General features: G+C 43.2%; 1 protein-coding gene across 5 annotated transcripts in view; it reads left to right on the plus strand.

The window, feature by feature from the left end:
* The window catches only part of SORD (sorbitol dehydrogenase), a 94,573-nt gene that overhangs the window by 49,496 nt on the left and 29,619 nt on the right, over positions 1-15,458 (plus strand). For all 5 annotated transcript variants that reach the window (XM_083183742.1, XM_083183741.1, XM_083183740.1 and 2 more), the window contains 4 exons: positions 7,828-7,992; positions 9,689-9,848; positions 12,023-12,141; positions 13,378-13,443. In XM_083183742.1, coding sequence (XP_083039868.1) covers positions 7,828-7,992; positions 9,689-9,848; positions 12,023-12,141; positions 13,378-13,443 — 510 coding nt within the window. The remainder of the gene's footprint in view (positions 1-7,827; positions 7,993-9,688; positions 9,849-12,022; positions 12,142-13,377; positions 13,444-15,458) is intronic.

Genomic DNA, 15,458 nt, shown 5'->3' on the forward strand with positions numbered 1-15,458 from the left:
GTTAAATGTTCGCCAATTGCTAAGAAATGAATTGAATCAATATTTTTCAACATTATATTATATATTGGCTTGGCCAATAGTTGGCTATATGTGTGTAAATAAATTGCAATATTCTATTTTTAATTACTCGTTAATGAACTGAGTAATAATAATAATACAGCACCTTTGTTATATTAGGACTTAAAGTCCTGTAGGTATTTGCAGAGGGTGGCAGCCATCTTGGGTGTGCTTTTAAGTAATCATTTACCTTGGGTGCTCCATTGCTATTCTAAGTAATCGTTCATCTTGGACACCCTTACTTGCTATTCTAATTAATCATAAAGTATCTTAATGTCTATTTGCTTATGGAGAGGGTTGGTTATGGCGCTAATGATAACTATGCTTGTGGGAGCAGCTATGACTGAGAGATCTAATCTCATAAAATGCACAATAAGTAAAGGAAAAAAATCGTTATGCGCTCACCTGGTGTGCATTAACAGTGTACAGATGACATGAAATACAGTCTGTTGAAGTGAAAATACGTTTAATGTGGATAAATACAAATGTTTAAAAAGGTATAGTGTATGGAAAAGTCAGTCTGTGACCTGGAAGGTGACTACAGGTCATTGTGGGTGTTGGTGAGTATTGCTATGAGCCCTGGTGGGGAATGGGGGTATCAGCAGAACCCTTTTACCATAAACCTCCTTGGATTATTTCTCATACAGATGAATCATGCCTTATCCTTGCTGGCGATCCGCCAGCAGCACGGCGCCGCTATCTGACTGAGACGCGCGTGCGTCCCCCACGCACGCGCGTCTCAGTATCTGGGTGGCGGGGCGGCAAGTGGACGCATTACTGTCCGCCTCCCGCTCGAGGGGGCAGGGGGGGACCCGAGGAGGCTGCGGGGGGGGGGTGCGGTCGCCCGGTGTGGGCACCGGGCGACCGAGGGCAGCACCGCCGGAAGGGGACGCGCGCGCACCTCGTGCACGCACATCCCCTTCCGGCATACAGATGGCGGCGGGCCAGGGGATGGCGATGGCGACGCCATCGCCATCCCCTGCAAAGATGAATCCCGCTACATCTGTACAATAAGTCTGTGCGGATGTGAGGACTAGGTCCTTGTGTACAAATAGCTGTGCCTCTGTGTGAGCCTGCCCGAAGCCGCTCACTGCCGGACAGACTCACACAGAGGCACAGCTATTTGTACACCAGGACCTAGTCCTCACATCCGCACAGACTTATTGTATTTGACATAAACCAAGGAGGTTTATGGTAAAAGGGTTCTGCTGATACCCCCATTCCCCACCAGGGCTCATAGCAATACTCACCAACACCCACAACAACCTGTAGTCACCTTCCAGGTCACAGACTGACTTTTCCATGCACTATACCTTTTCAAAATTTTGTATTTACCCACATTAAACGTATTTTCACTTCAACAGACGGTACTTGTGTATTATCAGGGCGTCCAATTTTTTTCATTGCACGTTAAAAATCGCGTCGTATCGCATACAATCATATCGCATGCTATACGACGCGATTGGACCCGATTTTTAATGGTACAGGCACCCAGATGCCTGATTCCTATGTTAAATCCCCCCCAGACCCGGTTTTTGATTGTACACCAACCCTGATGGGTGATTACTATGTTAAATGGCCCCCCATTGTTAACGCCACCCCACTATCAACGCCAACCCGAAGCGTGGCGAGCCCAGAAATACGCATCCTCCGACCTTTTCATACCCCCACTATCAACGTCGGCATGGAGTTTATTTTATATTGTGTGGCGAGCCCGAAGCATGGCGAGTGGACGCGGAATACATGTGAAGTAATACGCTTCCCCTCGCGGGGCTTGCTGCGCTCGCCACGCTTCGGGCTCGGTGGCTCGCTGCGCTTGTCACACATTATAAAATCATTCCACGCCGACGTGGATAGTGGGGGTATGAAAAGGTCGGAGGACGCGTACCGCCGCCGCTCGCCACGCTTCGGGTTGGCGTTGATACTGGGGTGCCGTTAACAATGGGGGGGGGTCTGGGGGAGGGATTTAACACTGTAATCAGGCATCAGGGTGCCTGTACAATGTAATATCAGGTATAATCGCGTTGCATCGCATTGCATGCCACTAGTTAAGGCATGCGGTGCGATATTAAAATTGTACACTCCTCCCGGGAAAGGCTCAAAATCGGTTACCATCGCATCGCATGCCTTAACTAGTGGCATGCGATGTGATATATCGGGCGCCCAGATAATACACAAGTACCCAACAGACTGTATTTCATGTCATCTGTACACTGTTAATGCACACCAGGTGAGCGCATGACGATTTTTTCCTTTACTTAATGTATATTTGCACATTTAACTATTACATTTTGATAAAACAAATGTATTTAACAAGTAATCATAAGTAAAGTCAAAAATGCTTTCAATTCAGAACTATACTACAAGTTGTGAAACTGGCTCTTCTCACTCATTTGGGAACCTGACAAGAAAGGTTACTAACCCCCTGGGCTATACTCACTCCGAAGATAAAATCTGGCCTTTGTAGTTATTATATAATATATCATCCTAAACAGAATATTGCTGTGAAATGTGATGCTAGCAAATATCCCCTTACAAGTTAGTAAATGTAAAAAAAAAAAAATCTTCTGTCTTCACAATTGATATTTTGTCATGCCTGTGTCGAGCCTTTTGTGCAATCTGGGCTGGTCCCATGCTAATACAGGTTGAGTATCCCATATCCAAAATGCTCAGGACCAGGAGAATTTTGGATAACGGATTATTCCGTATTTCGGAATATTTTAATATTTCAATTATGTATTTTGAAGTATCTTGCATGTATGCTGTATAAACACATAAAATACACACAAATATATTTTATTTGTTCAAAAAACAAGGTTTCAAAACATGAAACAAAATGTGTGTACTATCTCAGATATTGAATATGAATGCCAAGCAATCATTTTCTTGCACATATATAGTGGCAGTTACATATCATGTCACCAGTAGTGCTGTTACAAATGTCCCCAGTGAGTTTTTAGCAAAAAAAATATTTTTTTTTCACTTTCTGGAATGTATGGTTTTCGGAATAATTCGGATAACGGATACTCGGATACGGGATACTCAACCTGTATCAATATCAGTGATTTGGCCATGAGGTACCCACACAAATTATACTTCTTATTCAAGAATTTAATCTGTTTCCTCATTCCACCAGCCAAGGACTTCTGTAATGCTTTGTGTATTATTTAGTGTTATTGTGTGCCAATCACTTAAGATTACAAGGTAGTGGGGGAAATGTATCAAGCCTGAAGTGAGCAAAGTGGTGAAGTTGGAACCTACCCTGTTTTAGCTAGCATTTAAAAGGTACAGTCTATATATTTACAGCTTAGTTGCTTTGGTACTTATCTTTCTTTAGATGGATTAATACTGTACATCTCCCTCAAAACATCTAAGGGCAAGATAGTTTGAAAGATGAAGTGGTACCCCCGTGGGTGTTTGTATGAGGGAAATCAGGCTCTATTAGGGCTAGATGTATCAAAATACATCGCCGCCCTTCGCCCCCCGATGCCAGCGCATATGTAACGGAGCCCACCCGCGATACCTGTACTCTGGTCTGTGGGGGGTCTCTGTCACCTCCCAGCCGGCTTCTGCTGCCTACCCGCCAGGGACAGCTAAGCAGGCTGTCCCCGGCGCCTCCTCCTCCCCCCTGCAAGCGGAAGGACGTCCGGCTGCGTTGATAGGGGGAGGAAGGGCTTACTTTCCGGGGTCCAGGAGGACCTGCAGGAAGGTAAGCCCAAGGGAGAGGGGGAAAGGGGGGTCGGCGAGGCGGCGGGGTTGCGGCGGGCGGCGAAATGAAACCCATAGGCTTCTATAGGGTATCGCCACCCAAAGGTGGCGATACCCTGCCCTGCGATAACGGTGCGGCCGGGTAATAGTACATAGGAAAATGCGGTAAAATGGGGGTTTTACCGCATTTTCCCTTTAGTACATCTCGCCCTTAGTGCCCACCCCAGATTGCTGATTTCTCAGAGCTTTCTATAGCAGGGCATGTTTTTTAGAACCCCTAGATGCATCACAGGTGTACTCATTACTGATACATACAGTAAGTCTACATATTATTATTTTTCATCGGTCGGACCAGGGTTATTTGTGCAATGTGAATGGGGGTATTAATCGGCACTGCCCATATCCCCCTTCTATTTAGACTCCATGGATATTTCTTCTAAAGTAAATGGGAAGTCACAAATTATTTAATGTGCTGCAGTGAGCAGTTTCTGGTGTTAATTAAGTTTCCTAAAAGTATAAAATACTTTTATACCACAGCCATTACAATTTCACATTTTATTTTCCATGCTATCACAACAAATATAATAATTTATTGGTCAAAAGATGGAGTGGTGCAGTATTCCTTTTCTGCTGGAACATTAGCAGTGTCCTCAAGGGAAATAACACTTTATTTGTATCTGTCACAGCCAAGTACTTTTACTCCATATATATCGAGGCTAATGAAGATTTAGTTTTCTATGTTTGTTTATAGTAATCCCTGTCTTTTAGGTGCAATTAATTACTCAGGGCCCGATTTGGAGATGTACGTAAACCAGATGGTTCCATACATCTCCGATAATGGGGTGCATGTGCAGGACGTGTTCTGCTCATGTGCTGAATGGTTCCTTCCTTAGTGGTTGCAAGCAGTGCCCTCAAGCCACCACGGATTTCCAGATGCAGATTTCCTGGATCCAACAGCATGAACAGCCTAGCCATCCTGCGTAACCCAAGGGTTACTCAGTCGGTTAATTATCATGGAAGGCCACTGGGAATCACATAAGTATGCAGGAGGTGTCGAATTCCACAAAATGCTTTCTCCTACCTTTGCATATTTTCTGAAAGCAACTACTACCAAAGACATACTGTAGCTGCTGTGGGAACTGCATCCATCTCTGAATTAAGGGTACTCTTTACCTAGAAGGGCGCCAGCGATTGAAATCGCGGGCGTCGGGGGTAAAAATCGCGGGCATCGCGGGTACATAAAAATCTGCTACCCGCGATGACCGCGATTTTCCCATAGGGAACAATGTTAAAAAGGCTGATTGAGCGCGATTTTCATGTTAAATGCCTCAATGCCCGCGATTTGCCCATAGGAATCAATGTTAAATGGTCCACAGAGCCCAAATAGGCAGAATTAACCCTTAAATGTCCCCCCAAATTTTTAACGCCACCCCACGCGTCCTCCGACCTTTTCATGCCCTACTATCCACGTCGGCGTGGAGTTGAGAATAGAATAGTGTGGCGAGCGCAGCGAGCCACCGAGCCCGAAGCGTGGCGAGCGCAGCGAGCCCCACGAGGGGACGCGTTATACCTTCACAGGTAGACGCGTCCCCTCGCGGGCTTCACAGGTGACCGCGTCGCCACGGACACCTGTGAAGCCCGCGAGGGGACGCGTATAACTGTGAAGGTATCCGCGTCCCCTCGCGGGGCTCGCTGCGCTCGCCACGCTTCGGGCTTGGTGGCTCGCTGCGCTCGCCACACTATTCTATTCTCAACTCCACGCCGACGTGGATAGTAGGGCATGAAAAGGTCAGAGGACGCGTACCGCCGACCCTCGCGGGCTCGCTGCGCTCGCCACGCTTCGGGTTGGCGTGGATCGTGGGGTGGCGTTAAAAATTTGGGGGGACATTTAAGGGTTAATTGTGCTTATTTGGGCTCTGTGGCCCATTTAACATTGATTCCTATGGCCAAATCGGGTCCATTGAGGCATTTAACAGTAAAATCGTGTCCATCGGGCCTTTTAACATTGATTCCTATGGCAAATCGGGAGCATCGCGTCGCGGGCATCGCGGGTACATTTATGGCCGGCCGCGACGCGACCGACGCGATTTCCATGTTTAACATGGATTTCAATGGGAAATCGCGGGCATCGCGTCGGTCGCGTCGCGGCCACACATAAATGTACCCGCCCTCAGTGGCAAAAATATTTGGATTCAAATATATTTTGATTTCAGATTTAAAATGTTCAGTGGTTTCGGAGCAGTGTGTCGTTTCCCAACTTTAACCTTCTGTGTAAAAATAATGCTACCCAGCAGGGGAATACCCAGAGTTTTATGGGCGTGCCCATAAAAAACACTGGGCGTTCCCCTGGGAACACAGGCATGTTGCCTGCTCAGGGCGGGCAGCTGATGTCAGCATCCGGCCCCTCTTCGGCAGACTTCGATGGAAATAAGGGGAGAGAAATCATTCGATGTTTGGCGACCTATAAAATGATTCCCCCCCCCCCCCCCCGCATGATACTGAGGGGATTCAGTCGCGGGGGGGGGGGGCGTTGGCCAGGTGGCATTTATGTTGTCATTAAGCAGTGAACGATCGCTGCCTAGCGATCCTTGCTGAATCAGGCCCTTATGTGAAGTATCTAATGTATGGACCTTTTACAATGAAATCGTATTAATTCATTTGCATTTCCATTTGACTAATTTCAATCCAGTCAACCATTTGTGGCAGCAGATGGAACAAGTTTTCCATCACTAATTCATTTACTTGGAACTTATTGGAAGTCATTTATGAAGCACTAATAATTACTTAATTTTGCACCTGAACGGTTCTGCCAGCATGCTTCAGGTCACATGTCTCCCGCCTGCTCTCAGGAGAAGCTGCCGCAACCTACACATGTACCCAGGTGTGTGTACCATCTGCAGAGGTACACAGTTAACATTTAAATGTCACAAAGTCTAGCTTCATACTACTTTAAAACCATCCCTTTTCAATAGATACTTTTTTCAGGGTTTTTTTTTTATACTTTTATTTTTTTACTTTGTCTTCACCTCATACTTTCATACTTAAATATTGTTAAGAATAATGAGGACAGTATATTACTTTTGAATTTGTTTTGTATTGATCTTTTTTTTTAGTACGTTGCTTGAATAGTTCCTGGAAATAATCCCCTTGTGTTTCGAATAATAACATTAACATCTACAATGCAAAAGACTTCTCCAAATTTACCTTGTAAGCACTAAGGATTGAGGGGAAGATTTAGTAAGCTCAGTGAATTGATAGTGTCTGTTTTTTTTTAATCACCGGCCAATCAGCTCCTAACTGTGAATTTACTGGCTTGGTTTAAAAATGACAGGTAGGAGCTGATTGGCCGGTGATAAAAACTAGACACTTTATCACTTCACCGAGCTTACCCCTGAGTTCCATCTGTTCTTAACCCTTTCAAATCCAACATGTATTCAGTCTCAACAGCCCTAGCGCTATTAGCAGATCCAATGGTGAGCCACTTTAAAATAAAAACCTTAACATCATTCAAGATTCAATGTAGACCATTTTTTATTGAAAAAAAATGATTAATTAATTTAAACATTTAAACCAGACTGAATTGTAAAAAAATTTGGACTGCAAAATGTTAAGATGCTCACACACTATACAATATCATTAACCAACTGTTAACACCTTTAGTAGTCATAAGGCGCGATGTACAGTTCTAAGGCCACAAATGCGACCAAAACTCTGTAAATGCGCAGAAGGACTTCCTGTTTCTAAACCCATCAGCCCAGTGATTGTAAAGGGCAGCTGATCAGATACTATTTGCATTTCTAGGTACATATTGGTGTTAACAATGGTATATACTCAAAAAATGATGGGATGTATTGCATCAAGGGTGCAATGTTTAGGCGATCCAGACCATGGGCTTTATTGAACACATACAATGCTAAAAGAATCGATTTTCAATCCTGGAAGCACCACAAGGGAGAGTAGCACCGCAGGAATTAGAGTGTCACTGCACAGAATTTGCATCAGTCACTAAATCTAGTAAATTGAAATGTTTTAAGCTAATTTCCAATAATATTTTTTTTACAGAGGTTTTGCTAAAGATGCATTCAGTTGGAATATGTGGTTCTGATGTACATTACTGGCAGCATGGTCGCATTGGAGATTTCATTGTGAAAAAACCCATGGTTCTTGGACATGAAGCATCCGGGACAGTGGTTAAAGTGGGAGCTGCAGTTAATCATCTTAAACCAGGTATTTCTCCATGAAGATTACTCTGTGGCAACTTTAATATTCAATCATTAACATATTACATTTTTTTTAAATAGTAATACTTATATATAATGTGTTCCTTAGTAATAAATACAAGAGAAAAACTGACTTACAAGAAGTCACTTTATGGAGCGCTTATAATGAGTATGCTTGATCAAGAGCTGCTGCTTTCAGGGAGTAGCCAGCTCGCTAAATAAATGGAAAAACAAGAAGAATATAAAGCAGCGCTGAAAATAAAAAAATTTAACTATACCAAGTGACTCAATAAGTACAACACTTTTATTAGCACAATAAAACTGGTAAAAAGAATGGTTTTATAAAATTCACAAGTTCAAGGACCTGATGCAATTAAGGTAATGTTAAGAACTGCATGAAGATTTAAATGGAACCTGCACTGAACCGGGCTGGGAGTCGCCTTTCTTGTCGTAAGAGTCCTGCATGCATTTTGTAATCCTGGGTTCCGCTGGAGGTGATGTCCTGTGGCTATAAATGTTATAATTACCAAGTCCAGACAGCCTCAACCAGTATGCTGGTTGGATCCAGGGTTGGAAAGCCAGGCACTCCTTAATTATGGTACATTCATTCAGAAAAATCAGCAGGTGAAGAAAGAGTTATTGGGGCAAACAGGTCATGGTGTGCTGAAATTCATTGGTCAAAGCCGCTCCTAATCAATTGCTTTGAAAAACAGCGTCATAGTAAATCTACCACCAAGTTGGAAGAAGATTTTATTAACATGCTTCATAGTCTAACATTTGTCATGGAGGTGCAGAACTCCAGTTCCATCTATAATCTGTATCAGGGGTGGCCAAACCAGTCCTCGAAACCTACCAATGGTAAACGTTTCCCAAATCACCTAGCTGCTGCACAGCTGTAGTCATTATGAACTGTCACATTTTCAAACCTGCTGCATTCATTCCTACTATAGATCCACAAGTTGCCTGAAAAATATGAACTGTTGGTAGATCTTGAGGATAGGTTTGGCCACCCCTAACATAGAAACATTGCATTTGACAGCAGATGAGAACCACTTGGCCCATTTATTCTGCCCCTTTTTTAAACAAGTTACCTCAAACCATATTTGATCCTTATTTCTTTGTGAGGATAAGTACAGTATATGATGTACATTAGATATTGCTTTGTAACCACTGTGTCTGAAATAAATTCCTTATGGATACCATCTGTGTATTGTGTGTTGGGCATCTTACTTAGTGGGGACCTCTACCCACTACTGACTATAGTTACAGCGGATGTCAGATGTCCCCGAAAGCTGCCCAGCTACCGCAACCCCCCCTGTGACCGCGAGACAAAAAGACGCAAATCGTGCTGATTTTGCCCTACCCACAGCAGGACAACGCCTTAAAAACGACATTGCATGTCGGGACCTTGACTAAAACAACACAATCGCTCTGGCCATGCCCCAAACAAGTATCTACTCATGTAGCTCCATCCTGGCCCCACCCCTTTTCACTCCCGGCGGCCCCGCACCCCCTGAGCTGGCTGCCCTCTCCCGGAAAGGCCAGCCGGAAAGTAGATAAGTATGCTCAGTACATGGTTTGCACCAGCCAATGTCTCCATGCCACACGGTAGTTATACCAGTGCCTACATTCCCTAATGGCAGCCATGCAGAAACCCATACCAATGTGAGGAACTGAATATATCTTTTGTTTTGACTTTGCAGGGGACAGAGTGGCTATTGAACCAGGCGTCCCAAGAGAAACCGATGAATTCTGCAAAACTGGCCGCTATAATTTATCTCCCACAATATTTTTCTGTGCTACACCACCTGATGATGGAAATTTGTGCCGATACTACACGCACAATGCAAACTTTTGCTATAAGTAAGAAATTTCATTTTGGGAATATTTTCAGTTTTTTACTGTGTAGCTTTGGACAATATCATTATTATAATAGTTTGTGATCCTATATAACTATTATCAGACTCTGGCATCTGTGTCTTATGCTTATGTCACGGCTGACTTTCGTTATGCCCACTGGAAACACCTTGAAATGTCCTATCGCAGGTGCAGTTTCTTTGAGAATTACCTATTCTGGTTTCAGTGGTTTCACTGACCTGAAGACGTGGCTTAACACCAAGGTATGCCCATGCTGCAAAGCACCTTATGCCATTAAATGTGATGCGTTTAATGATGCACAGACGATGGGTATGGGTCATTAGGTCGACCAAATGAAGGTCTTTATAAATTGAGTCGACCACTGATGGTTGACATGCCTAAAGTCAACATGGTCAATAGGTCAACAAATGCATTAGGTGGACATGGGTTTTTCACGTTTTTCTTTGAGCCGACATGTTCCGATGGTATTTCATGGCCTACCATCCACTATGGCATGAAAGTAGAATATAATAGTGGGCCTGGCACTGTTGACCTTAGACATGTTGACCTTTTGTCTCTGTTGACCTAAGGCCTGTCAACCTTCATTGGTTGACCCGATGTAGGTTAACCTAACGACCGTGTCCCCAGACTGTACTCTATCTTTGAGCAGCAACAATCTTTGCAACTTAGTCACATGAACAGATTTACAACATCAGCCAAATTCGAGTGGCATTGACACGACATCCACCTCTGAATCCGGCCCTATGGGTACCACATTTCTGATTGGTGCAGTTTTCAAATACAATTGCTGTCTATTGGGTCAACCAATACCCATTAACCCAATAGTGATAAGCAATAATCTCATGAATATCAGCCCAATGCATTTTCAAACCAGTTATAGACTTTATGACATTTTACATTAATTTTATTCACATGATTGCTGGAAAACTAAATTATTTATAAAAGTTTTTTTTAAAGTAATTAATAAAATGAACCAGCTGACACTATTAACAAAATATGGAAACATGCAACATATGTGTACATAGGGATGATTCTGGTTGACTTCCAAAGCTGCGAGAGACGATTTTGAATGCGAATGGATGTTTAGCATCCGCATCACCAGTGCATTAGCATGGTCATGCTCAGTGTTTTCGCGGGAATGCCCATGAAATGCTGGGCGTTCCCATGGGCGTGACCGTGGATGCCCCCCACACACACTGCTGTGGTCGACATGGCAAACGTTGACAAGTACATGTGGAGGACCGGGTGAAAAGGTTGGAAATGGTAAAGGAAGGCATCACATTAATAGCTCCATATCCTAAAATGAGTCCTAATAACACTATGGGCAGTATTCAATGAGAATTTTGACTTCCTGCTGCGTTCCGGAGCCTCGCCGGCTCCAGTATTCAACGAGTCAGGGGCTCACTGCCCCTGACCGGCGAATTTTAACTCCTACGGCGATGCCGCAGGGAGCCTGAGGACGGTGGCAGGCAGGGAGATGGAAGTTTGTGGGGGATAGGTGGGCTCCCTGGGAGCCAGGCAGCACAGGCTGCCCCCCGGGATAGCCAACAGGGGACCGGGTATTCACTACACTCGATCGTGCATATGTAATGATCAGGTGCAGTGAATATATTAATATCTAATGAGCGGCTCAGCTCTCGGCCCCCTGCTGGCTGCTGTGTAAAAAAAAAAATATATATATATATATATATATATATATATATATATATATATATATATTTTTTTTTTATTAAATATATATTCATGTGCTGTAAGCACATGAATAAAAATAACATGCCCCTCCTCAGAATAAAATTCCTGATTTTTTTACACCAAATGTAAAAAACAAAACACTTTATTTTAAAAGTTCACATTCCACTTCACCATAAAAAGATAGCGATTGCTACTCGGTGAATCATGGCGATAAAAACCTTGAAATGTATTCGCCATCTGGTCATTGAATAGGGTGATTCACCGTTTTAGTCAAAAAATCGCCGTACAGCACGAAAATAGCACAAAATCACCATAAAACATGGCGAATCAGCCTCATTGAATACTGCCCTATATATTTAGGTATCTGGGAGAGACTAAAATATATTCTGTATAAACACAAACTTACAACTATAATTCTTATGTCAGCATTGCGAATGGGCTACCTCACACTTCACTTACTGTTACAGGCTTCCTGACAATGTAACGTTTGAGGAAGGAGCTTTGATAGAACCTCTCTCTGTGGGAATCCATGCCTGTAGAAGAGCCGGGGTTACACTTGGAAGCAGAGTATTTATCTGTGGAGCAGGTATGGCTAAAGATATAATGCAGACTCTTCTAATGCTGATCTGATTAGCGGACTTCAATGACTGGCAATTTTCTGAGAGGGGGCTTGGCACAATTCAGCATATTAAAAAATTCCAGACTAGACGATTATGATAATTTTGTAGCCAAAATCTGCCACTTGAGTTTATCCAACATGTTGGCTATTACCAATCACCTGGTACTGGTGATTGGTAATATTCTGCTGGTGTGTGCTCCTTATAAAGGTTTTTGAGATTTTTTTTGTTGTTGTTTTTGCTTTGCATTAAACCTCTTGGGCATAAGGCATTCCGCACAAGTATTTGTCAAGTCTGTGCTCTATTTGCGTTTACTATTATAATTAGAATGTGGAAACATTGGGTCTAATTCATAATTGTTCACAGGGCAAATGTGTTCTCAAAATGAGCAAAATCATGTGCAGTGCTGGTGGGGCACATGCAACAAGTACAGAGACAGTTAGAATTGGGTGAGGTGTGTTTACAATTAAATCCAAATTGCAGTGTAATAAATAAAGCAATCAATATTTACTCTGCACAGAACAACATAACCCACCCAAATCTAACTCTCTCTGCGCGTTACACTTGCCTCACCTGCAGTGCGGCATGGGTTCGCCCATTTTAAGAATACATTTGTCCTGCGATCAGGTGTGAATTAGGCCTATTATCAACAATTAATACAATGTTTATACTTGCCTTAAAAATATGAACTACTCAGTGGGATTTGCATAGTTATAATTGTTTCAATTACTCTTATGACAGGGGTTCCCAATCTTTTTTGAATCATGGCACCCTAGAATACAAGAGCTTTTTTTCACACCCTTGGCCAAAAAAATGTAGAACAAATATAAAATTGCATGAATTTGAAATGAATTGTGTTTATATGTGATCCTTAGGTTCAGTTATATGGTAAAGGGTTCTGTTTGTACACAAATGTTATGATTGGTAGTCACCAGAACTGGTTTTGTCCATACATAATTGACCATAAATAATGTGACTTGGTCTTGGATCAACAACCTGAGGCACCCCTGCAAGTGTCCTGAGGCATCCCAGGGAGCCTAGGCGCACAGTTCGGGAACCACTGCTCTATGAAATGTTTTGTCTTCTATTGTAATACAGTATTTCCATGTACTTTGCTTTTTCACATCATACTGTAGTCCACATATAAATCATTTATAATCAGCATTTTGTGTAATATACTAATGTTTCAAACATTTATTTGTTAGGACCTATTGGCCTGGTTTCTCTAATTGTGGCAAAGATGATGGGAGCTTCACAAGTAGTAATAAGTGGTAAGGATATCTTATGTATATGCACATGTTTTTATATATTAATTAGCTAACGTCCTGTAGAAACCCCAACATACCCAGAACAGCCGATGGAGACAGAAACAGGATAAGTATGCAGCAAGCAATCAGTAACGTCAAAGAATAGTTACTAGTCATGTTGATTGCTTTGCTGTGTTTTTTTTTCCTGATGTGTATATGCCCCAGGAATTTAATTTTTTTGCCTCTACTTGCCTGCAGAATTGTATGCCAAACACCAATTCCCACCTCAGCTCAGAGTCAAATGTGAAGTCTTTAACCCCTTCCCGACATTTGACGTACATTTACGTCATGGTCGGGAAGCACTTCCCGACACATGGCGTAAATGTACGTCATGGATTTAAACTGTCACCGCGTCTATAGACGCGGTGACAGTTTCAACATGTCTGCTGTCCCTGACAGCAGACATGTCCGTGCATGCCCAGGGGGGGCTGCGATGCCGCCCCCCCATCGGCGATCGCTGTGATTGGCTGTTCAGTGTGAACAGCCATTCACAGCGTTTTCCTGTGTCACCGGCGAATAACGTTCGCCGGTGACACGGGATCAGAGGTGATTGGTGCTGTAAAGTACAGCACCAATCACCGCGGGGTGTAAGGGTGACACTGGTGTCACCCCACCTCACCCCGCCCGCCCCCAAAGGCCGTGATTGGTCCGTCGGACCGACGGACCAATCACAGCCAAGGAGGGGGATTTAAACTAACGGTGACTGCACTGCAGACGCCATTCCGGTCTGGAATAGCGTGCAGTGCGGTCACCGTGCCCACCTGCCGCCATATACTGACCAGAACCTTGCTCCATACTTACCTGATCGCTGCTTCATCACTGCTTGATCACTGCTTGATCTGTGCTGGATGCTTCCTGGATCCTGTTGCTACTTGTGCCTTCCTGTGCTGTGAAATTGTGCTGCTGCAGTGTAATAGCTAGATAGAGAGATAGATAGAGAGAGATAGAGAGAGATAGAGAGAGATAGAGAGAGATAGAGAGAGATAGAGAGAGAGATAGTGTCAGAGAGTGCTATATTTTGTGCTGCTGCAGTGTGATATAGTTATAGATAGAGAGAGAGAGATAGAGAGAGATAGAGAGAGAGATAGATAGAGAGGCCTAGTGACAGAGTGCTATATTTTGTGCTGCTGCAGTGTGATAGTTATAGAGAGATAGAGAGAGATAGAGAGAGAGAGATAGAGAGAGATAGTGACAGATTGTGCTATATATTTTTTATATAACTGACTGCTGCCCCCTCCTTTTGTGCTGATCAGTATAAATTAACTGATCAGCAACTTTTTGGGGGCGCAGGTTTTTTTTATATATAGATATACCTGTCAGTGCTGCTGCTGCAGTGTCATAGAGTGATAGATAGTGAGAGATAGAGAGATAGAGAGAGATAGTGACAGAGAGTGATAGAGAGTGCTAAATTTTGTGTCTGCTGCCCCCGCCTTTTGTGCTGATCACTATATCTGAGGTGATCAGCAACTTTTTTGGGGGTACAGAGGTTTTTTTTTTTTTTATATATACCTGTCAGTTGCACCAAAGGTTGTGCACCTGCTGCACCTCACTGGTAATCAGTGTCGCATCACTGATCACCTTTTTTTTTTGTGTGTGTGCTGTGGGGTCTTTTTTTAATTTTTTTTTTACACACACTGTGATTTTGTGGGTGTCCTGTGGCCGCTGTGCGCTGATCAGTGACGTACATCACTGATCATCTTTTTCGGCACAGGGTTGATCTATTTTTTTTTTTTTTTTGATCAAATTCCTGTTGCCTTTGAGCGCTGTTCAGTGACAGACGTTACTGACCAACATCTGTGCTCAATTTTTGGCGCAGGACCTTTTTTTTTTTTTTTTTTTAACCCCTTCAATTTTTTATTTTTAACCCCTTCATTTTTTTTTTTTTTTATTGGTATAAAGTTTTTTTTTTTTTTCTGCACTACATACACACTACACACGACATACCCCCCGGGTTGAAATAAAGTTTGTACCCCCCCCTA

This window comes from Crinia signifera, chromosome 4, assembly GCF_055691185.1.
Source record: "Crinia signifera chromosome 4, ASM5569118v1, whole genome shotgun sequence".
NCBI classification, from domain to species: Eukaryota; Metazoa; Chordata; class Amphibia; order Anura; family Myobatrachidae; genus Crinia; species Crinia signifera.